Below are 25,212 nucleotides of genomic sequence, written 5' to 3' on the forward strand. Positions count from 1 at the left end.
TCGGGAAGGGATAGGGTCATGAGGAGCTGTTGAAGTTTTCATGTGTTTAACAATATCCCACAATTCAGTATATGAAACTGCTTCAAAGTGGTCAAAGATAGCTGTGGCACTGAAGAAGTGTGGGAGGGTTTCAGATACAGTAGGAGAAAACTGTGCCCTAATGCGGTTAATTTTCTCAATGAAAAACTTTAGAAATTTGTCGCAGAGGTCAGTAGATACCTCGACCTCTGGGGACCCCTTTGGGTTAACAATGGAATTGATGCAATTAAACAAAATTTTTGGCCGGTGGGAGTATTTTTCTATGATGTCAGAATAATGCTTAGCTCTAGCTTTCTTAGCAGCAGACTGAAAGACTAAATGAGTCAGACTGCACTCCTGTAGGTGAGCAGAAGCCCTGTATCAGCCCTGAGACCTGTTGGTGCCTGTGCTTATTTCTGAATTCCATAGTGTCAAGTTGGTGAGAGTCTGCGACTCCCCCTGGATGTGATGCCAGTCCCACATAGATTACTTGAGGCCAGTACCCATTTACAGCACGGTGGACTGAGACAATGCAGATTAAGCGTCTTGTCCAAGGACATAGACAAGTAACATGAGCAGGATTGGAATCCAGGTCTACCTATCAGCAGGCCGGCTCCTGATCCACTCAGCTACCTGCTCTACACAGCTCAGTCAGCAGGTGACTTAAAAACAGATATTCACCTTTGTAACCACCAAAACCCTGCATAAACATGTTTATAGAGCGAGTGATTTCTGCTGCTCGCTACATACCATCTGCAGAGGGAGGCTGTGTAACAGCGTCTCGCTGTCGGTCAGACTGTGTGGGCATGAAATATGAGTTTCTGTGTGTACAGAGAATTGTGTTTGAGGATGTTTAACATGAACCTTATTTCACTGTAAAATGTGGATTCAAACCTGAAGTTCAGAATTTATTTTTTTGATTTTAGCGTTTTGTTTCTTTTAAACTAAATCTTTCTGTTTCACTATTTGTGTCCTTCTGCTTCAGTTGGTCTGATTTAATTTCTGTAGCTCAGATCTCACAGACAGATCTGGACTCAGCAGAGCAGTTTCTGTTCTTAGGGTATTGTTGTTGTTATTATCATTAATATTATTAGCATTATCATTATCATTATTATCATTATCATTACCTCTGCCAGTGAAGTTGGAGGAGGTAATGTTTTCACCCCTGTTTGTTTGTCTGTTTGTGAACAGCCACATTTTTCATATATCGCTATGAAATTTTTATGGAAGATTCATAACCTGACCGGCAAGAACTGTTTCAATTTTCAAGGAAAAATCTTGGAAAATTGGAAAAATCCCTATCTCTAACATTGAGCAAATTTTAAAAAATGTGTAACTCTGTCAAAAAATGTCAATTTTCTTTCATATTTTACAGTTTTTTTATAGGATGGTATTCTTCATTGACTGACTAAATTTGATCCAAATCTGATCCGGATTACAGATTTTGTGGCCATTTGAATTTAATATTGAAAAGTCCATTTGGTGTACATTTTTCATTACATCTCAATCAAAATGTGTCAATAACTCTCATTTGTGACAGTGAGGTCCAAACTGGCACTCTCAGTAAATAGACTAAGTTTGATCTGTATCTGATCCGTATTGTGGATTTAGCAGATATTTGATTTGAACATTGAAAAGCCCTTTTGATCTATATTTTGTATTATATTTTATCTTATGAAAAGCCACTTCTAAGAAGACTTTGAATTTTGTGGAGTTGGAAACTAGTGTTGGTGGAGGTTTGCGCTCTATGAGCGTGGTGCTCTAGTTATTTATTATAATTATCACTGTGCTGATCTCTGCTCATTCCAGCTCTCTGTTAGCATTAGTGTGTCGTAGTGTCTGTTTCCTGTCGTGCTGCCTTCAGGTGCTCGTTGTCTCTGAATCGTCCCGTGATGCGTTCAGGAGTTTCATGTTAATCAGACTTTATTCTTGTCAAATCAAGTAAGTCCCTTAAATGCAGACAAGAAAATGCAGATGTCACTGATTAAAACTTTGGAAAATGAGAGTAATGTGACATTAACATAAAAGAGTAAAACTGGAGAATAAAAAAATAAGAATTCAGTGGTTTCTGCAGGAACTGTGTTAGTAACTTTTCTGAAATTGATTCATTTTATAAAAGTGTATTTGATTGTTCAGGTTTTTTTGTCTCCACAATCTCAACCTGTTTTTGTCCTGCTCTATTGTTCATTTAGATTCAGTAAAAGCTCATCTATTATAGACAGAGGTGATGCATCCTAATTCAATTAAATTCAATTAAATATAACCTGTTTGTGTGCCTGGCTAGACCCCAGCACCCCCCCATAACCTGTAATTGGAGTAAGCAGTTTTAGATGAGTGAGTGAGTGTTTGTGTGCCTGTTGCTTTAAATGGAAAGGACCTTCTGCATGTCACGCCCCTTTTCCCTCCCACAGGCAGTGTGGGTGTGTCAGCCAGCACAGAACAGCGCAGTGGGTGTGTCTGAGCACTTCAGTATCTGTTCCATTCAACTAATGCCAAGACAGAGTTCTGGGACATTAACAGTGTTTAACATGAAACCACAAATACTATTCAGTACGTCTTCTTGAAAGAGTTTCATATTAACTGCATTTCTGAAAGCACCTGAAGGCAGCATGTGTTTTTTGATCAGGAGCTGCAGATCCATGGATGTCTCTGATCACACTGTGACATCCCATAATGCCTCACTGCCAGTGAAACTCTGAGCGCTGTGTAGGTAAACGAGTCACTTGCTTTACAAATCTCAATGTAAAATATCTGGATGATTTGCTGTCTGTCACGGAACAGGATGCAGGCAACTAGGACGGAGTTCCTCCATTTCATTGGCTGGAGAGCACTTTGCACTGAGCGCTTCTTATGGGCTCACACACACGCAAGACAGACTGGTTCCCACTTTCTTCTTTGCTACTGTGCTCATTTTTATGCATGTTTATTTTCACCTCATAAAATCCTTTTCATAAATAGTTTTTAGCCCAGATCTTGGGTTTTTTCACTGATATGTAAAATTAAATCATAACAGCAAAATAAATAAATAAATAAATGTTCCAACTGCCTGTGTTACGTCTCTTCCAGGCGAGTGGAGGAGGTGGGGACCAGCCAGTGTCTGCAGGACAGCCATCTTACCACTCCTTTGTTATGCTGGCTGTTGAATTATTTAGCTACTTATTAAATTAATTTAGAAAATAAACTGGTATTTTACACTGTGCATCAAAATTTAAAGCTTTAAAAAGTGTAAATTGAATGCAGATAGTTGTGTTGCTGTGATCAAAACCTTATTTGGACTTTTTTCATTTAAAAGTTTTGTTCTGTCCAACACTGATGTTCAATTTTAGCATTACAACTTCATTTTGGAAGGAAACATAATTCCAAAAGGTTTTTTTTTTTCATTTTTATTACAATTGCTGGTCCTTCAGTGTAAATCCCTATTAAGTCCCGCCCCTTAGTGCAAGTCCCCATTAAGACAGCTCAGTGCGAATTCCAATTAAGCCCCACCCCTCAGTGTGAATCCCCATTAAGTCCCGCCTTTCAGTGTTAATCCCATTAAGCCTCGCCCCTCTGCAAATCTTTATTAAGCCCTGCCACTCAGTGTGAATCCTCATTAAGCCCCACCCCCAGTGCAAATCTGTAAGCCCTGCCCCTCTGCATGAATCACATTAATCTCCGCCCCTCAGTGCAAATTCCCACTGAGCCCTGCCTCTCAGTGTAAATCCCCATCAAGCCCCACCTCTCAGTTAGAATCCCCATTAAGCCCCACCCATTAGTGTGAATGCCCAGTAAGCTCCGCCTTTCAGTGTGAATCCCCATTGAGGCCCGCCTCTCAGTGAGAATCCCCATTAAGCCCCGCCTTTCAGTATGAATCCCTATTGAGCCCCTCCTCTCAGTGTGAATGCCCAGTAAGCTCCGCCTTTCAGTATAAATCCCCATTGAGCCCCTCCTCTCAGTGTAAATCCCCATTAAGCCCCGCCTGTCAGTGTACATCCCTATTGAGCCCCACCTCTCAGTGTAAATCCCCATTAAGCCCCACCTCTCAGTGAGAATCCCCATTAAGCCCCACCCATTAGTGTGAATGCCCAGTAAGCTCCGCCTTTCAGTGTGAATCCCCATTGAGCCCCGCCTCTCAGTGAGAATCCCCATTAAACCCCGCCTTTCAGTGAGGATCCCATTAAGCCCTGCCTGTCAGTGTACATCCCTATTAAGCCCCGCCTCACAGTGTGAATCCCCATTGAGACCCTCCTCTCAGTGTGAATGCCCTGTAAGCTCCGCCTCTCAGTATGAATCCCCATTGAGCCCCGCCTCTCAGTGTAAATCCCCATTAAGCCCCACCTCTCAGTGTAAATCCCCATTGAGCCCCACCTCTCAGTGTGAATCTGCGGCTCCTGTTCAGACTTCGGGATTTTCTCACTCTTTCTCCTTTTCTCTTTTCTCTGTTTTTTCCACCTCCTCCACATCTGCGCCTCCATTTTCCCTCCTTTCAAACAAACATATTTACCTGCTCCACACCTTTGTTGACATAACTTGCATCATGTGTTCATTTCACTGTGTGATGGCATCAATTATCCTGCATGCCTTCGTTACCCTTAATGACCCCCTCAGACCCCATAGACCCGTCTGAGGATGACCTTTTCCACCTCTTTGATAAATACCCAACTCCCATACCAGACACCAGCACCCCCATGATCCCCCCAGTGGGAGTCCAAGCGGTGGCTCTGTCCTCGGATTCGGTCCGGGTCTCTTGGGCCGACAACTCCATGACCAAGAACCAGAAGGCGTCTGAGGTCCGGTACTACTCTGTCAAGTGGAAGACCAGCTACTCCACCAGTGGAAAGTACAAGGTAAATGACAAGAAACAGTTTGTTCGTATATTGGTGAACTGAAGTAAAAGATTGTCTCTGCTTTTAATACCTGTGTCTCAAACAGTTTTGATCAGTGTAGTCACTTTCTTGGACCTCTGGATCCTGAACAATTTGGGAAACAGGTCACGATCTGAAGTCCTGCTCCTGCTAAGCCCCATTTCCACGGAGCAATCCGGGTCGTTATGACATGCTATTTTGTGCATTTCCATATCCAGATTTAGGAACAGGTACCAAAATAACCCAGCTGTACCGTACCATTTTTTGGCACCCTTCGGCTGAGGGCCCAAAAGGGTTACAAAAGGGAGGAGCTAACCTACTGCTGTGCATTGACTGGCTCAACAGGAAAAAGTGAAACTTGCACTCATGCGTACAGGTCAGACTGTTTCAAATATTAAAACCATTCACACACTGAGTAAATATAAAGTCTTAAGCTTACCTGTTACGTCATTTCAGTCAGATTCATCATCACAGCCTGACAAAAACGTGTCCACATAAAGGATCCTTATTTTGGAAAACAACTTCTGAGGAATACTTTAATTCCTTGTCATGGCTGAAGAAACACAGTATTTTTAAAGGCGTCCCTCTTTGGTTGTTTGCTCTGGGTCCATTTCTCAGCCTGAAACAAAGGACGACAGCACTTTGTTCCACAACAAGAAAATTAACTTACCTTAAAGTTGAGAGTCACAGCGCCTCATTCATTCATGTCAGCGTTTATGACAGGCATCAGTTGACTCTTCAGCATTTTGCACACAATGAAAATAAATCCCATGATCCACCAACACAAAAATAAAATAAAATTTAATTGAATTTAAAAACGTTAAATTACACAGCGTGGCCTCCGTATGGAGGGGGTGAGGCCATGCAACCGCATACGCCCGCTCGATGACGTGCATCTCGACATCTACACGCTCCACCTACCAAACAAAACCTTTCTGACCCGTACCATACTGTGCCGTACTGAGCCGCACCGCTTGGTGGAAATGGGGCTATAGTAACTTGGTGTCCAGAGGGAGGAGCTTGTTTAGAGGGAGGAGCCTATCCAGAGGGCAAAAAGGAAAATAAACAGTCTCTGCTGTCTGACTTAACACAGTCTGTGATCAGTTTTAAGATGAATCAGGTTTCACTTCAGGTGTTATTATCAAGGTAAGAAACTAGCTAGATAGCTAGCTTAGCTAGACTAGCTAGCATGTTAATTGTTGAAAATGGTCTTTGTGAATAAAACTCTCTGCTGCTGGTCTCACAAAATCATTTAACTGTGCAGTTGTGATTTGTATTTCATGGCAGCAGAGCTACACTTTAAATCCCACTTAAAATATCACACACAAAGTGATGGTAGAAATTAAGCAACTTTATCAAAATGAGCCAATTGTTACAGAAAATGATTCACATTTCAAAAATGCTTCAAACAAGAGTAGCAGAGGGTCCAGTTTCCTGTGATGCACAAGAACACACCACAAAACCAAAAAAAATTAAATTAGTGTCGCCGACCGAATGGTTCCCCCTAAAAATCGGTCCTCCGTGCCTTCAATTTCAATTTCAATTTATTTTCCTTTATATAGCGCCAAATCACAACAGAGTTACCTCAAAGCGCTTCACACAGGTAAGGTCTAATCTTACTAATCCCCCAGAGTAACAGTGGTAAGGAAAAACTCCCTCTGAGGAAGAAACCTCAAGCAGAACAGACTCAAAGGGGTGACCCTCTGCTTGGGCCATGCTACAAACATAAATTACAGATCAATTCACAGAACAATTCACGGAAGAATATACAAGAATTGCTGTTGGTGCACAGGACAGGAGGGTCACCAATACAAATACAACTCCCATCTCTGGATGGAGCTGCACCTTAAACAGAGAAAAAAAAACAGAATCAGGCATCAGAAAGACAAAAAAATACTGTATAATTTGCCAGCATTAATCAACAAGAAAAACAGAAGAAATACTAAGGTGATCGCCGGCCGCTAGCCCTAAATAGTGCTTTTTGCGTCATTTTGGAATGTCAGTAGTGTCATTTCTGAGCATCAGCAGCGATTCACCGATTATCACCTTCTTTCTGCTTAAAACTGCACTCCAGGAATCATCTATCTCAGTGACAAATATCTGAAGCTTATGTACAACAACCATTTCCACTTAAGTTCAGCATTCATTATCAAAGATGGGGAAGCGATCAACGCGCGATATCATACCGTATTTCGGAGTGTCAGTAGTGACTCACTGATTATCACCTCGTTTCTGCATAAAACTCTTGTTTCTGCTTAAAACTGACTTTAGAATGATTTAAGAGGTTTTAATTTCTCATCTGATGGTTAATAAACACATTATTCCCTTTGATTGCTTTGGGTGTAGAGAGTCAGACTGAGAGAGTCAGACTCCCTCTGCTGTTGTGGCGTGTGATCACACTCCTGTCTTTTATTATGAAATAACGTCGAACTTATGTGGAAACGATTGTTGTACAAAGGCTTCAGATATCTGTTGCTCAGTTAGATGATGACTGGAGTGCAGTTTTAAGCAGAAACGATAAGCGGCGAATTGTGGCAACGCTTGGAAATGATGCATGCACAGTGAAGGCGCAGTGAAGGCAGGACAGACCAATTTTTAGAGGGGACCGTTCAGTCGGTGATACCGGAACTTCATACCTGAAATCATTTGTCCTCACAGTAACAGTAAACGGTACCAAAGCATGATGGGAGCTGTAGTGCCACAGTCCAAAGTCAGTGGTGGTCAAAGGTACAATTTTAAACTGAACACTCCATTTTAATACAATAATTAAGTTAATGTAACTCAAACTTTGAAAAAAGTTATAGTCACTCATTTCCATTGATTAAACTAACTCAAAAATGAATTGTTGTCATAACAACTCAGTTCCTTTAAGTGCATTTAAAGGTTTGGGGCATTTAAGTGTTGGTGATGTATTTCCAGTGCATTCCATTCACGCATTTTAATTGCGTTTATGTAACGGAGGCCAGCAGGTGTCGCTGTGCATATGTAGTTAGTAAACGTCACTTCTAACAGCTCAAAAGAATTCTCTGGTCACAAGGCCAGAGCCCTGGGTTTTAGCCTTCGGGTTGGAGAGTCCGAATTCCATGCCGGAAATTATGAGTTCACTTCCCGAGGGGAGCGAATGGGCAGAGTCATAAGAACACAACACAGAGTCAACAAGTAAACCAAAGAATGCATCAAAACATCTAATCCAAAATGTAATGCAAATTTTTTAGGCAGAAATTTGTCACTTTTTTATTGAAAAACATAAACTAGATTTACATAAGTTTAATTAACTATAAATTAAGTTACACAGTAAAATCACCAGTGTTAAATTAACATTGACAGTGAACATATGCTCCCATTCTGGCCAGAGTAGGACCATATGTACACTGGCAGTGTTAATTTAACACTGTCAGTGTTAGTTTTACACTGGTGATTTTACTGTGTACTAAAACTTTAACAATTACATTTTTTTTGTTTAGTTTGGCAAACTCAAATGACTTAAGGCACTCGGTTTCCTCAAATGGTTAGAGTTCAACTAACTAATTGAGTTTTACAGTGTAATGAACTTTTGTTTTTGTCTGATGACAGTCTGCAGACACGACGGCACTCAGCCACACCGTCACCGGACTCAAACCAAACACCATGTATGAGTTCGCTGTCATGGTAACCAAAGGAAGGAAGTCCAGTACCTGGAGCATGACGGCCCACGCCACCACATATGAAGCAGGTAACTCTCACAAGTGTGTCAGCCTAAACTGTTCTGAATTTTCCACAACAGCAGGATGTCTGACTGATGCTTTTTCATAGCTGTTGGTTTCCTGAATGTGTTTCTCAATAAAAGCAGTTCATCTGCTGGTGGTGCTATCCTGTAAATGTCATGACATCACTGCACTGCAGTAATGACAGCAAGCTAACAGGATTTTTAAAGGTTTTTATAAAAACAGACATAGACATAAGAGATTTTGCTGGGAAGTTACTTTAAAAAAGTAGCATGTCTGAAAGATTCTAACCCTATGTGTCAAAGGAGGATAAATCAAAGCGACTCGGTGAAGCATTTGAAGTTGTACAAGTGCTACGAAGAACAAACAGAAATTTAACACAAACACTCAAGAAGTAATGAAGCTTAAAACCTTTTTCTGCTCAGTTTTATTATATTGTTATCTGGTCTGAGTCTCTTTTTATATCTATATTCTGAATCTCAATATTAAAATTTTTTATAAAGAATGCAGCATCATTTAAAGAAATTTTAAGTACAATCTATCATTTAATATAACAAGATTTTAAAAACTGGCTCAGTGCTTTCTCATTGTTTCCTAACATTTAGCGCTCCACTGACTGTAGTTTTTCTTTCTTTGGTGCCACGTTTCCTTGAAACAACAAATGTTAACAGCACGATGACGCGCAGCAGCACGCTGAAAGCAGTATGTCACCACAACCCCTCCAGGATTTTTGTTTGTCGTATTCATGACATTCATTTGCGTTTGTGTGAATGACATTCTGGGGCCGACCCCCCAGGGCCTGCTGGAATCCATTGACATTCAGAGCAAGCAGACGGTCCGAGCCCGCACAGTCCCTGCAGGCAAACACTGACCACAGACATGCCACATAATGCGCACAACCTGCCACAAATCATAGCTGGGTCCATAAATATTTGAACATTGATGGAATCTGCTGAATATGAGCTGATAATGTCAGTTTTGACCACAAAACCATGAAATCAAAGAATTGTAGGAGACATGAAGGACAGATATCTCACTCTGAACCTAAGCATTATAGGAGTCGTGGAGGACAGATATGTCACTATGAATCAAAAGGGCAGCTATCTCACTATAAATAAAATAATTCTAGGACTTGTAAAGGACAGATATCTCACTCTGTATCAAAGAATTATAGGAGTTGTGAAGGACAGACTGAATTAAAGGATTATATGAGTTGTGAAGGACAAATATGTCACTCGGAATCAAAGAATTATAGGGGTTCTCGAAGAGTGATATCTCACTCTTAACCAAATAACACTCCAGCTCTCTCCAGCTTTATTCTGGGAGACTTTTTTGTAGTTTGATGTTTGCCATTTGCCAAATTATTTGTTTCTGAACAGAAAATTTAAAAACAGGTTTTCAGTTCAACAATGGAAAAGGGTTTTTTGTGCGCGTAAATCACAGTTTTCATACCAACAGCTTCAACAACACACTGGAATTAGTTTTTTAAACTGACCCTGATTTTTAAAGGTGCCAGATGGGAGTGTTAAATATTTGTGGATTCTCATTTTAGAACTTCAGCTGGTTGGTGTTGCTACCAAGGTCAGGTGGAGGTTTCTTGATGCATCTAACAAACCATTTCGTCCTGTCGTCCGCAGTTGCACGGAGGACAGGAATGATATTCGACAGGAATGAAATCTTGTCAGAACACCGGTCAGGGCACAGAGTAATACATCCAAATATGAAACGCTCAAATATTTTGCCACCTTTTCACCAATATAATACGGTCTGAAATCTCACGCGATTAACCAGTCATATTTGTGGAAAAAATGTAATTGGATTAGAATTAACATTTATACAACTTCAACAGTAAAACAGCGGGAGTCACACCAAACCTCAGCTCATTAAAAACACCAAAGATCAAATGTCCTCAGCTATTCATGTTTCTATAGAAGGGTGAATATGATTTTTGCTTTATTTTGACTGGCCAATGTCCAATTTGTCCAGCGCTTCTCACAGATGCCTGGCTCAGATTTAGCACATTAAAGTTCAGTGATATTCAGTAAAAACACTAGCTTCTGTAAGTACTGGGCAATAAAGTTCATCAAAGAATTCATCATCATCATCATCCTCTTCAGTGGAGCCCCTCCTGGAACTTCCTGTGTGTTCCACAAGGAAGCACAGTTTTCACAGCAGTTTAATCATCATCACTAACATTTAAAATGTGATCTTGTGCTTAAATCCAAACAATTCAGAATTAATTATGATTGTACTCAGCAAGGTTACAAGGCTTTAAATGTGCCGCATGCAACTAAAGCTGTCGGCAACAACCAAAGTAATCCATACAAAGAAACCAAAACAAATACACTATGTACGGAAATTAAGTTATGTGTAATAAAATTGAATGTCACAGGGAAAAACTTTTGAACACGCGTACTGAAATGTATTTAAAACTTTTCACAAAACACTTTGTTGGTAATGACAGCTTCAAGACGCCTCCTGTATGGAAAAACTAGCCGTATGCATTGCCCAGGTGGGATTTTGGCCCATTCTTTAACAGAAACAGTTTTCAAATCTTGAAGGATCCGTCGACCTCTTCTGTGAACTCTGTCCTTTAGTTCGTTCCATAGATTTTCATAGATTTCCATAGGTTGGCAATATGCATATTAGCATATTGCTTGAGTTGGGCCCATTTTACCAGTTTGGCCCTTAATTAACAAATATAGACTGTCAGTTTCATGAGTGGGTGCCTACATTCTGAAATCATCTCATCTCACATTTTTAGAAAAAATGTCATGAAACTTGGTACAAGTCCTTGTTATAAGCTGGTAATACATATATTATCATATTGTTTGAGTTGGGACCATTTTACCAGAGTTATGGCCCCTGGATTAACAAATACAGACTCTGTCAGTTTCATGAGTGGGTGCCTGCATTCTGAAACCAACTCCTTGCACATTTTTAGGAACAATGCTGTGAAACGTGGTACAAATACTTGTTAAAGGGTGGTAATACGCATATTACCAACAGCATTTGGGGCATTTTTGCAGCATGGGGTCCCAGCCATGGCGGAGCAGCGCCAGGGCTCCTTTGTCTGCTCGAGCTCGGACGTAGTAGCCCAAACCCAGAAAAACATGATATCCCCTAAGAACTGCAGGGGAAATACCGGGGCTGTAGAGCCGGGAGGAGATGCTGGAAAAGGAAGAGAAGATATCGGCTGTATATTCCTTCCATTGTGATGGGGAAAGTAAGATTGTTGGTGAATAAAATGGAGGAATTAACATCACTTGTGAGGAGCGACAGTGTGTTTCATCGGGGCTCAGTCTTGTGCTTCATGGAGACATGGCTGTACAACATACTGAACTCTGCAGTGAGTTTACCCGGCTTTCAGTTGGTGCGAGCAGGCTGGAGCTGTGTAGACAGCGGCAAACAGAGAGGCGAGGGAGTCGCTCTCTACGTAAACAAGTGGCGCAATCCAGGACACGTTATGGTGAAGGAACATGTGCACTCTAAAAAGTAATTCTGTGGCTTTGTGTATATCACAGTAAGAAACAACTATACTGGCTTCATTAAATCTCTGAAACATGTTCAGTTGATTCTTTGAGTTGGATATACCAAATGAAATGCCTAAACATTTAACAGTTAATTTTATGTTAAATATACATCCATTATACAAGTTCATTTCATAGAAATAATTTAGCATTTGCTTAACAAATTATATTTTTGGAAATATGCCTCATTTGTTTTGTAAATTTCAATCAGAATATTTGGAAAGGACTAATATACTTAAGATCTTAACTTAGATTTACCAAGATCAAGTACACTTAAATGATTTTCCAGCTTTTTAATGTACTCTTACTTTAATGTACTTTTAAGTGTAAAAATGTTTCACCAAATAAATTGAGTAGAACACAGTAACAGTTTTTAGCGTGTGTAAACCAGACATTGAGCTGTTGGCAGTGAGTCTTTGTCCTTATTTTTTGCAGAGGGAGTTTTCGTACACCATTGTTCTTACTGTTTTCATTGTACTGGCAGCAGACGTGTCGCAGGCCGGTGACCCCATCACCTCCGCGACGGTGAGGCTGCAAATGCTACGCGCGTGCTTTCATTGCCATCTCTGGGAATTTTAACCATGTTACCCTTTAAACATCCCTTCCTACATGGGATGGGATGTTTCCATTCCTTCCCTTCAAGCAGTTTATTGATTGTAAAACAAGAGACAATAAGACAGTAGCTCTACTGTACTCGTATGCTAATGTAAAGGAAGCATACGGTGCCACAGCCCTCCCCCTGCTTAGCAAAGTGGACCATAACCTGGTCTACTCAGAACCACTTTACATCCATGCAATTCGGCAGCAACATGTGATGACCAGAGTGGTACTGAGGTGGTCACAGGCGGCAGAAGACAGTCTTTGTGGATGTTTTGAGGCGACGGACCGGGATGTGCTCTGTGATGCGCGGGGGAAGGACATCGAAAGCATTACAGACTGCATAACGGATTATATTAATTTCTGTAGAGACAGTATCATCCAAACCAAGACTGTGCGCCATTACCCCAGTAACAAACCATGGGTGGCCAACATCATCAAGGTGACAGTGAAGAGGAAGGAGGCTGCATTCAGGAGTGGTGACAGGGAGAAGCTGAAGAGGGTGTAACTTGAACTAAGGAAGAAGATCACAGAGGGGAAGGACATTTACAGGAGGAAGCTGGAGAGCAAGCTCCACCAGAACAACATGAGGGAGGTGTGGAGACCCATCACTGGTCGTGGTAAGAAGGCGGACCAGATGATGGAAGGAGACCTACATGAGGCCATTGAGGTAAACCTGTTCTTCAACCCTTCCATCAGCTCCTGTCATTGCTCCCCCTCCCCTGAGCACTCACCTCACACCCCAATTAGTGCCACCTATCTCTTCCCACCAACCTGCACCCACTCCCCCCCCCCCCCCACTACTCCCGTCATTCTCCTCGATACCTCTGATCACCATCACTGCTGTAGCTGTGAGAATAGAATTTAGTCACCTGTCTCCAGGAAAGGCTACGGTTCCTGACGGCCTCAGCCCCAGAGTGCTGAAGGGATGTACTATCCAGCTGTGTGGAATTTTGCAGCACATCTTCAACTTGAGCCTGAGCCAGATGGTTGTTCCTGAGTGGTGGAAAACCTCGTGCCTGGTCCCTGTACCCAAAAGAACCCCAACACATTTAATGACTACAGACCTGTGGTCCTAACATCACATTATGAAGTCACTTGAGAGGCTCGTCCTGAGGCACCTCCGCACAGTCGGTGAATCATCACTGGACATCCTGCAGTTTGCGCACCAGCTCTCACCTGGAGGAGTCAGGCAGCACTGTGAGAGTCATGTTCTTTGACTTGTGCATTCAACACCATCCGGCCTGACTTACTCAGCAATAAGCTACATGACATGAAGGTGGAGACTCCACTGGCCGCCTGGATAACCAACTACCTCACAGGCCACCCACAGTATGCGAGGCATCGGGACATTAAATCTGACACCATCAGAGAGCAGCACGGGGGAACCACATGGGGATGGTCCTGTCTCACTTTCTGTTCACACTGTACACGTCAGACCTCAGGTTCTGGTCACAGTCCTGCCATCTGCAGAAGTTTTCGGACGACTCTGCTATTGTCGGCTGCACCGACAGTGACCAGGAGGCTGAGTACAGGAGTGTGGTGGACAGGTTTGTGGAGTGGTGTGGCCTCAACCACCTGCAGCTCAACATATGTAAGACAAAGGAGCTGGTGGTGGACTTCAGAAAATGGAAGACCCGTCTGAATCCAGTTACCATCAATGGAACTGAGGTGGACATTGTGGACTACTACAAGTACCTGGGTGTCCACATAGACAACAAACTGGACTGGACTGTAAACACAAATGCTGTGTATAAGAAAGGTCAGAGCCACTTGTACTTCCTCGGGAGGCTCAGATCTTTCAATGTCTGCAGAAATATGTTGCAGATGTTTTACCACTTGGTAGTCTCCAGCATCATCTTCTATGCTGTACTGTGCTGGGGCAGCAGGCTGAAGGCAGCTGATATGAACAGACTCAACAAGCTCATCAGGAGAGTGGGTTCTGTCCTGGGTGTTGAGCTAGAGTCTGTAGTGGAGGTGTCAGAGAGGAGGATGTTGAGGAAGCTGCTCAGCATCATGGACAGCACCTCCCACCCCCTGCCTGCCACACTTACGTCCTGTCACCCACAGATTGAGACCACCGAGGTGCACCACAAAATGCCACAGCAGGTCTTTCCTACCTGTGGCAATCAGACTCTATAATTCCTCCCCCCATGCAAGATGAATACATAATGAACAGAGTTATTCAGAGTTGTTCAGTTACTCAGAGTTATGTGCAATGTTGCCGAACATCATGTGCAAATGTCTTAAACAACAACAACAACAACAAAAAAAACATAGTTTGAATTGGGACCACGTTACCAAAATTATCAGTTTCATGAGTGGGTGCCTGCATTCTGAAATTAACTCCTCTCACATTTGTAGTAGGAATTTTGAGAAATTCCTTGTTAGGTTGGTAATATGCATATTATAATATGGTACAAGATTGACACATTTTGGCACAGTTATGGCATTGGATTAACAAATCTAGATACTGTGCCAGAGCTTGTGTCTGCATTATGAAATCAACTATCACATACCTTGAAAAATTATCAGAAAGTAGCAAGCAGTTGTACCAAAGCAGCATTTGACAGTGGGGGATATTGTGCTGTCAGAACACTCTTGTTCAAAAGGTTATGCATGTGCACACACACGTCCTCCTGCAGACAACACGAAAGAGAAAAGAAAATGTTCTTTATGTAATTCACCCCAAATAAACATGTTCTCTTAATGTTTCAAAAATAAACCGATATTACAATGCTTGGATTTCAGAAGAAACTAAATTTTGTCAGTTTAATGAAATGTGGGTCATTAATATGCCGATAAGTAGCTGGCATTAGCCAATCAGCGTACATCTCATTTCACTGCTTCTGATTGACAGACAAATAATAATAAATTCCAATTAAGAAAGATGAAACAGGTTTTCGTAATATTGGGTTTGTTTTTTTAAGTATGTCATATTTCAAAATTTGTGGTGATTTATTGATATAATTTATTTCATGATGCTCTATTTGGTTTTGAGAACTCGAATTAAACTTCCAGCCAATCATTGACCTCCATTTGAGAGCGCCCCGTGGTGGTGCTGTCAAATGGAGGTCAATGATTCTGCTACTAACCTATAAAATTGTTCACGGATTGGCACCTCCCTACCTAGCTGACCTAATTAAACCCTACATACCGGCCCGGGCTTTACGTTGTCAGGGTGCAGGACTACTTTGTGTCCCTAGGGTGAATAAAAAGTCTGCAGGTCACAGAGCTTTCTCTTATCGTGCCCCTGTGCTGCGTCAATAAAACAGTCAGATTCTGTAGAGACTTTCAAGTCCAGACTTAAGATGCACTTATTTTTCCTTTCATATGGCTAGCATACTGGCATAGTATGTTACTATGCTTTTTACTCTTTTAATTAATTTTATTAGGAAACGGAACGGGCCGCGACCTCAAATTTATCTAAATTCTGGGTCTTTTAGTAAAGCTTATGGCTTGTGGCTGGCAATTCTGTTTTTCTTGTTGCGTAATGCTGACAAATTATACTGTATTTATTATCTTTCTGATGCCTGATTCTGTTTCTTTCTCTCTGTTTGAGGTGCGGCTCCGTCCAGAGATGGGTGTGGTGTCTGTTTTTGTAATCCTCCTGTCCTGTGTACCGGCAACATTTCCTGTATATTCATTTTGTGAATTGTTTTGTAAATTGTGTTGGTAGCATGGCCCAAGCAGAGGGTCACCCCTTTGAGTCTGGTCTGCTTAAGGTTTCTTTCTCAAATCATCAGAGGGAGTTTTTCCTTACCACTGTTGCTCTGGGGGTTGGTAAGGTTAGACCTTACTTGTGTGAAGTGCCTTGAGGCAACTTTGTTGTGATTTGGTGCTACATAAATGAAAATAAATTGAAATTGTGGTGCAGTGAATTTTTTAAAGCTTAAGATGTCTCATTTTGCCACTTTTTTCTTCTTGCTGTGGCTGCATGACTGACAGCTCCTAGCTCAGCCCCCAAAGACCTGACAGTGATCAGTCGAGAGGGACGACCGCGTGCCATTTTAATCAGCTGGCAGCCGCCAATGGAGGCCAACGGCCGGATCACAGGTGAGCGTTCACACGTTCATGAAAACACCTCACCAAATCCTCTTAGCCTGTGTGATGTTTATTTTCTACTTCATATTTCTGCTCTTCAATAAAATCTTTAAGGTGTCTGTTTGCAGAATTGGACTGAATCAGAACCAGAGTTGCATCCAGTAACTTCTGTCTGTCATCTCTGTCGGAAGTTTTAGTGTGGCGCTTTGTTTGTTTCTTTGACCATATACATCATCAAACAGAAACAAAAACTTTGTTTGCTAATCCAACTGTTGCAGCTTAATGATCAGTCTCCCTTTACAGCAGGGGCGTCCCCTGCTGACTGCTGTCTTTATAGTTTTATTTGGGTGTGATGAGGACGATACTGCTTCAGCTTTTACTCCATCCCACTTCTTCACGTGCACGCTCAATGTGTTCCCTAACGGCAGCGGCTGGCGGAGTCACTGTGTTTAATTATATACACGTAAACCAGTATGCAAGCTACTTTTGTAAAATTTTTGTGTGTACTTTTGTGAATGTCGCATGGTGTCACATAATTCAAAGCAAAGGCCACAAAGCACTCAGATCTTCAACACGCAGTTCAAAGAGTTGATTTGAAGTATTTGGAAGCTGTGACTAGGAAGCTAGCTTTAGCATTGTCGAATTAACCTATGATACCTCGTTATCAATTGATAACTTTAATATAAAGGTAACATTAGGCCACTGTGTTAGCAGACATCTGTGCTTTAAACTGTGTTAACTGGCTGGAGACTGGTTAACCTGTGAATTTTAAAGCATTTCCATGGTTTAGCTACACTAGCCTGACAGAGTAATAAAAACACACTGAGGGGCAGCTTGAACATTTTATATTGGTTATATACCAATGGTCATTAAATACATTTATTATTAGGCTCATCTGACACGAGGATCATAGTGTGAGTGAGTAAATGAGTGAAAGAGAGAGGGAAAGAGAGGAAAGAGAGAGAAAGAAGAAAGAGGGAGTATCAATCTGAATCCCAGTTAAATGCTTATTATTTGTTATAGTACAAGTGCTACTACAATAATCTGCACACAAAGGCAACAAAATGTCACTCAAAATGCACCAGAAGCTACCAAATAGCACCATATTTTTCTCCAGAATTTTCCGGAAGGGCATGCCTCTGAACTCTTCTAAATGTGATGAGGCTTTGCAGTGCTTGTTGCCACCTACTCATTTAATATTGCCTCCTATTATGCACTTGCACACACTTTCATACTCATGCACACTGTTGTGCCACTGTCACCTTCAGACACACAGAATTGAATGTGGTGTTTATTGATTGGAGAAGGTTTATAATTGCATGATGTGTCAGCAGGTTTGGAGGGACATGAAGGAGGATGGAGAATCAGACACTGTCAGGAGGAAGTGAGGACCATATAAACAGACCAGTTTAGAGTTCAAGTCGGTCAGAACTTAGACGTGCTGACTGTTTGAAGTAGAGATTACTGTTCTCCTAGTGAAGCTATTTGCAGATGACGTTCTGTTGTGCAATGCCGTAAAGGAGGGAATAGAGAGGAAACCATAAGAATGGAGAACGACCCAGAGAGACAGAGGACTGAAGATTAACAGGAAGCAGGTGGAATATTTGAGGTTTAGTGAAGATCAAGGTTCAGAAGTAAGTTTGCAAGGAGAATATTGAAATAAAATATAAAAGGAAGAATATTAAATAATATAGACTATAAAAGGGAGCATATTAAAAAAAATATTCAAACAGAGTGGAACAGGTGGAGAATAAAATACACAGTTCAGTATGTGTCAGGGTGGGTCCTGGCTCGGGGCAAAGTTATGGGTTTGTACCCTATTGTTGTCTCCCTCCCCTGATTTGATCCTCTTGGTTGCCCTTTTGATCATTTTGTATTATGTTTTCTCTGGTTGTGTTTATTTATTTATTTATTATTATTTTATGTATCTTTGGAGTTTCATTATCTTGTTGTATTCTTTTTGTTTGTGGTATTGTTTCCTGTGATCATTTGTTCAAGTCATTCCATTGTTTTGCTGTAGGTTCTGGTTTTGTTTCTGTTCTTTCTTTATTTTCTGTGATGGTTATTAGTTATACTTCAGCCACATTCTGTTCTACTTTGGATTATAATCTATTTTATTTCCTGTGTTTGTGATTAGATTTTTACATCTGTCATATTCAGATTTGGTTCACGTCTTATTATTCTCGTACTCTTTTTAGGTCTGTCACTCTGTTTCCTAGTTTTGCCCTTTATTTTGCTCACGTTTCCTTTTGTTGGTCTGTGAGCACATTATACTTTCACCATTGGTTTTTATTCACTGACTCCTCTTGCTTTTGATCTGCTTCGTTTTCACTCACTCTCTCTCTCTTGCTTCTCATCCCATCTCTTTGCTTCACCAGACCACACCTCCTTCCAGAACCCTCAATTACACGTGCACCTTGTTACATCACCTGTTATTTAATACGTTATTTGTACTTGTGTGTGTGTGTGTGTGTGTGTGTGTGTGTGTGTGTGTGTGTGTGTGTGTGTGTGTGTGTGTGTGTGTGTGTGTGTGTGTGTGTGTGTGTGTGTGTGTGTGTGTGTGAACATGCGCACGCGTTTGTATGTTTGTGTGTGTGTGAGATAGAGAGAGAGAGAGAGCGCTGGTCCGGTCATGGTTAATGTGATGATTATTGTGAGGGATTAGGGCTGCGTGAATAGTAAAAATAAGCAAAAATAAGCTATTAATAGTGGTGCCCACCTGGTGGATTTCATAAGCCCCCCTTAAGACTGAGATCTGGCGATGGGACTGCTTGCCTCCGATATTGTAGCTCTCCGTGCCTTTGACCTCAACCTGTTCAACCAATGCACAAGTTTACGTTGATATTTTGGACACTTTTCTTATCCCATCAATTGAAAGGATGTTTGGGGATGATGAAATCATTTTTCAAGATGATAATGCATCTTGCCATAGAGCAAAAACTGTGAAAACATTCCTTGCAAAAAGACACATAGGGTCAATGTCATGGCCTGCAAATAGTCCGGATCTTAATCCAATTGAAAATCTTTGGTGGAAGTTGAAGAAAATGGTCCATGACAAGGCTCCAACCTGCAAAGCTGATCTGGTAACAGCAATCAGAGAAAGTTGGAGCCAGATTGATGAAGAGTACAGTTTGTCAGTCATTAAGTCCATGCCTCAGAGATTGCAAGCTGTTATAAAAGCCAAAATACTAGTGATGTGTTGGAGCGTTCTTTTGTTTTTCATGATTCCAGAATTTTTTCCTCAGAATTGAGTGATTCCATATTTTTTTCCTCTGCTTGGTCTAAAAAAGTAACCGTTACTGACTGCCACAATTTTTTTTTCCTGATTTCTTATAGTGTTTCTTAAAGCCAGAAAGTTGCCATTTGAAATGACTTTAGTTTTGTGTCATGTATGTGATCTGCTTTTTTTCTACAAAATTAAACAACTGAATGAACATCCTCCGAGGCCGGTGATTCCATAATTTTTGCCAGGGGTTGTATTAGATCTTACGTATTGTCTGAGAGTTTGCATTTGTGTCCACCCGCCTTCTGTGCCACGTGACCACATATCCCAACAGTATGGATGGAACAACAGGAAGAGGTGGTCAGTACTGTGAGCTAAGAATTAAGGCAAAGATTAAAGGTCAGGTTTATGAGGCCACTGATGATGTATGTGGCTGAGACATGGGTAGTGAAGGGAGTGAGACAGTCAACAACAATAACAGAAAAGGAGCCCCTGCAGTTTACGTACCATCCCAACAGGGGAGTGGAGGATGCCATCATCTTCATGCTGCACAGAGCTTATTTTCACCTGGAGGAGGCAGGCAGCACTGTGACAATCATGTTCTTCGACTTCTCCAGTGCACTCAACATCATCCGGCCTGACTTACTCAGCAATAAGCTACGTGACATAAAGGTGGAGGCTCCACTGGTGACCTGGATTACCAACTACCTCACTGGCTGCCCACAGTAAGCGAGGCTTCGGGACATTACATCTGACACCATCAGGAGCAGCATGGGGGCACAACAGGGGATGGTCCTGTCTCCCTTTCTGTTCACACGCTACACCTCAGACTTCAGGTTCTGGTCACAGTCCTGCCACCTGCAGAAGTTTTCAGATGACTCTGCCATTGTGGGCTGCACCGACAGTGACCAGGAGGCTGAGTACAAGAGTGTGGTGGACAGGTTTGTAGAGTGGTGTGAAGTCAACCACCTGCAGCTCAACGTATCTAAGACGAAGGAGCTGGCGGTGGACTTCAGAAGACGCAAGACCCGTCTGAACCCAGTTACCATTAATGGAGCTGAGGTGGACATTGTGGACGACTACAAGTACCTGGGTGTCCACATTGATAACAAACTGGACTGGACTGTAAACACAGATGCTGTGTATAAGAAAGGTCAGAGCTGGCTGTACTTCCTCAGGAAGCTCAGATGTTTCAGTGCCTGCAGAAATATGTTGCAGATGTTTTATCACTCGGTGGTATCCAGCGTCATCTTCTACACTGTTGTGTGCTGGGCAGGAGGCTGAAAGCAGCTGACACGAACAGACTCAACCTACTCATCAGGAGAGGTGGCTCTGTCCTGGGGGTGGAGCTGGAGTCTGTGGTGTAGCTGTCGGAGAGGAGGATGTTGAGAAAACTGCTCAGCATCCTGGACAAACACCTCCCATCCCCTGCATGCCACACTGATGTCCTGTCAGAGCACCTTCAGCCAAAGACTAAGGCCACTGAGGTGCACCACAGAACACTACAGGAGGTCTTACCTACCTGTGGCAATCAATATAAGTCCTCCCCCTTCTGCATAATGAATACAAATTCTTATCTACTTAATCCTGTGAACACCCAAAATGTGAATCACTGCAAATCGTGAATTATCCGCAAACCATGAATTGCAAAAAGGGAACATTGAAAAAATATCTCCAGAAATGTGAACATACATCTCGCAGAACGTGAATTTCTTCACGTTTGGTGTATCGTATGTGCTTGGCTGAGGAGCCAATGGTGTGAAGCTACCATCTGTGGGATCATGACTATGTGCCCCTCACTATCATTGCACCATGGGGCTTTGCAACACCCCTCCACATGCACACGTTACCGTTTGACAGGTGTACCGCCCCAGTCAAACTTCCCAATTGCTACTGTCTCTGGAGCGGGTCACGCCAAGCGGGGCTGGACACTTGACAACAGAAGCATGAGCTCACTTGGGGCTCACCTCCCCGCCTCACCGGGTGTAGTGACCCACCACCACCAAAGGAAATACGAGGTCTATTAGAAAAGTATCCGACCTTACTATTTTTTTAAAAAACCATATGGATTTGAATCACGTGTGATTGCGTCAGACAAGCTTGAACAGGAGTTGAGCATTGATCAGGAGTTGTGGGCAGTCCTTAAAGCGGCAGTAACACTCCGTAATCTGTTTAATCCCCATAAAATCGTCCCTGAAAGCCATATTAATTTTTCGAACGGTGTCCACCTGGAGGTCTCTCACAGTTTCTGGAAAAAAATTGATGCAGCAAAGCTCCAAATCATTCAGACATTTATTCGCAATAAAAAATAGACGAGAGGGGTGGACCACACCTCACTCAAAGCCTGCTCACAGGCGAATGACGCAACCGACAGGCATGAAAAAACTCACGCATGCCCACAAAGGTTCAAGCTTGTCTGACGCAATCACACGTGATTCAAATCCATATGGTTTTTTAAAAAAATAATAAGGTCGGATACTTTTCAAATTATGCGGCTTACATTTTGGGAGACCTGCATTCACGTTTTGTGGGATATTTTATTCACGGTTGCAGCAAAATCATTAACAGTTCATGGATATTCATGGTTTGTGTAGGTTTTCATTAATGGTTTGCGGATAATTCACGATTTGCAGCAGATTCATGTTTAGAGGTTCAATAACCTCAACCCTTATCTTTGTCAGCAGTCACCTTAAACGGAAACCATTAGTTATTCCACTCCCCACTACGCATTGTTATCACATTCAGCTAGACCCACTGTCATTATTTAAACACCCGTGATCATTAATTCCAATATTTTATGGTTTAGAATCTCTAAGGCTCAAGGAGTGGACCCCAGCATGCAGGCAGTCAACAACAAAGGGTTAATGTACAAAAAAAAGGTGTTTAATGATTCCAAGTGAACAGTGATAAGACAAGTGCGACAAAACTCTCCAAAGTGGCAAAATCCAAAACATTGTACATTAAGACATTAAGTGACAAAGCCAGTAAGCAAGAACAACTGTCAAAAATGGACAGTTAGATGGAACTTACTGTGCATTGAACACAGACAACAGGAGTGACAGGGCTAAAGCACTCAAATGGAGACAATCGACTGGCAACGGAATAGAGACAAAGGTGTGTCTTAAAAGCAAACTGAACAGGTGTAACCATCAAGGAAGGAACAAACACAGCACGTGAAAAATAAACGCCAATCAACAGTGGAGGGAAAACATAATCAACATGAGGTCAACCGTGGAAATAAAACCAGATCATGAAATGACAACACATAATGAAAAGTGCATAAACTGTAAGGTCTAACATGAATAAACAAAACCAATCAGGTCACAGAGGAAAAAAACAAAAACATGGAGCCGCAGTGAAACAGACATGAAACCTAAACCAGCATAACTCATGATGAATGAAGAATGAGGAAACATAACCAGGGAACAGGACTGGGGTACACAGACACTGCTAAGCTGTCAGCGACCATGTGCCACAACCCGGCGTAACCTAGACAACTGCGCATGGCCAAAGGACAGTGAGATCACCCACATGCACATGCACCCATACACACACCGATGCAGACCACAGGTAAACCGGCACAAACACAGACATGACCAAGAGGCGTGTCCCCGCACAGCAGGTGCGAAGTGCATGCCCATGGGGAACTGACTCATATGCCCCATATCCACACAGTCAGATACCCCGGATGCTCATACATACATTCACACCACAAAATACACACACACCCACAGACCATGGGAGACATAAAGCTGAGTCGTGAGGGGTGGGGCCGGAGGAGGGAGGGGTCCAAGATGAAGCCCTGCAAGACCCAGGAGGGTATCTCAGGGCCATAGCCTTCTCAGTCCACCTGATACTGGAAACCCTGATGTCGCACATCCAAGATGTGGCACACGGTCAATGCCGGATGGCCATCCACGAGCTGGGAGGGATGACGGGGATCAGCCAGAAGACACAAGGAGCTGGAGCAAACAGGTTTGAGATGAGAGACATGGAACACTGGATGCATAGGAAGGGAGCATGGAAGCTTGAGCCAAATTGCTGCAGGGTTGATGATCCTGTCCACCTGAAAGGGCCCCAGGTACTTAGGTGCTGGTTTCAGAGACTCCCCTTTGAAGAGGCACATCCTTAGTCAAGGATGGGTGGTACTGAGTGGCTGGGGTTTGGCACCGGTCTGCATGACGAGTCATCCGTGCCCACACTGGAAGTAGCACAGAACGGGTGTTCCTCCACACCCGCTGATACCGCCATAGTAACAGTGGGGGCTGATAACCCAGAGAACAGTTGAATGGAGTCATTCCAGTAGCTGAGCAAACCTTCGAGTTGTGGGCATATTCCACCCACGGCAGTTGATGGCTCCAGGATGCCAGGTGGGAGGATGCGACACATCGAAGGCCGGATTCCAAATCCTGGTTGGCCCGTTCTGCTTGTACGTTGGGCTGTGGGTGGTAGCTGGATGAGAGACTGACAGAGCCCCCTAGCGCCGAGCAGTTCTTCCACACCTGAGAGGTGAATTGTGGTCCTCAGTCCGACATGATGTCAGCTTGGATGCCATGCAGCAAGAACACATGGTGGACTAGGAGGGCCAGCTGTCTTGTCAGCAGATGGTAACTTCGACAGGGCCACAAAGTGTACTGCCTTGGAAAATCTATCTACTATGGTGGTGTATGGAGGACTGTGGTGTTGCCGTTGGAAGCTGGTAGTCCAGTAACGAAGTCCAGGCAGATATGCGACCAGGAGTTGGCAGAGGATGAAGTAATCCAGAGGGCACCTGATGGGATGATTTACTCCTGGCACAGATGGTGCAGGCTCAGATGTATTCCCCACATCTGCCTGGATTGAGGGCCACCAGAAATGTTCACTGAGGAGATTGAGGGTTCGTTGGATTCTGGGGTGGCAGGCGAATTTGGATTTGTGGATGAACTCAAACACTGTTCAACAGGCATCCGGGGGAAGGAAGAGCCGCCCAGCAGGTCCCCCTCAAGGATTAGGATGTGTTTTCGGGGCCTCCCGGACAATCCTTTCCATGTCCCAGGTGAGGGCTCCTGCCACCACCTGGCTGGGAACAATAGTGTCTGAAGTTTAGGTCTGATCCAAAAGAGGGGAATGTTGAGAGAGGGCATCTGGCTTGGTATTCTTAGTACTGGGTCTGTAGGTTATAGAAAATTAAAACATCCAAAAAACAGCAGTCACCTGGCCTGGTGAGAATTGAGTCCATTAGCTATATGTATTCCAGGTTCTTATGATCAGTC

General features: G+C 42.7%; 1 protein-coding gene across 1 annotated transcript in view; it reads left to right on the forward strand.

Annotated features, from left to right (window-relative positions):
* The window catches only part of dcc (DCC netrin 1 receptor), a 217,789-nt gene that overhangs the window by 141,441 nt on the left and 51,136 nt on the right, over positions 1-25,212 (forward strand). Inside the window, exons 16-18 of the mRNA XM_034191788.1 lie at positions 4,606-4,844; positions 8,436-8,574; positions 16,642-16,749. Of these exons, the coding sequence (XP_034047679.1) occupies positions 4,606-4,844; positions 8,436-8,574; positions 16,642-16,749 (486 nt within the window). The remainder of the gene's footprint in view (positions 1-4,605; positions 4,845-8,435; positions 8,575-16,641; positions 16,750-25,212) is intronic.

The sequence above is a fragment of the Thalassophryne amazonica genome, chromosome 17, assembly GCF_902500255.1.
Source record: "Thalassophryne amazonica chromosome 17, fThaAma1.1, whole genome shotgun sequence".
Classification (NCBI taxonomy): domain Eukaryota; kingdom Metazoa; phylum Chordata; class Actinopteri; order Batrachoidiformes; family Batrachoididae; genus Thalassophryne; species Thalassophryne amazonica.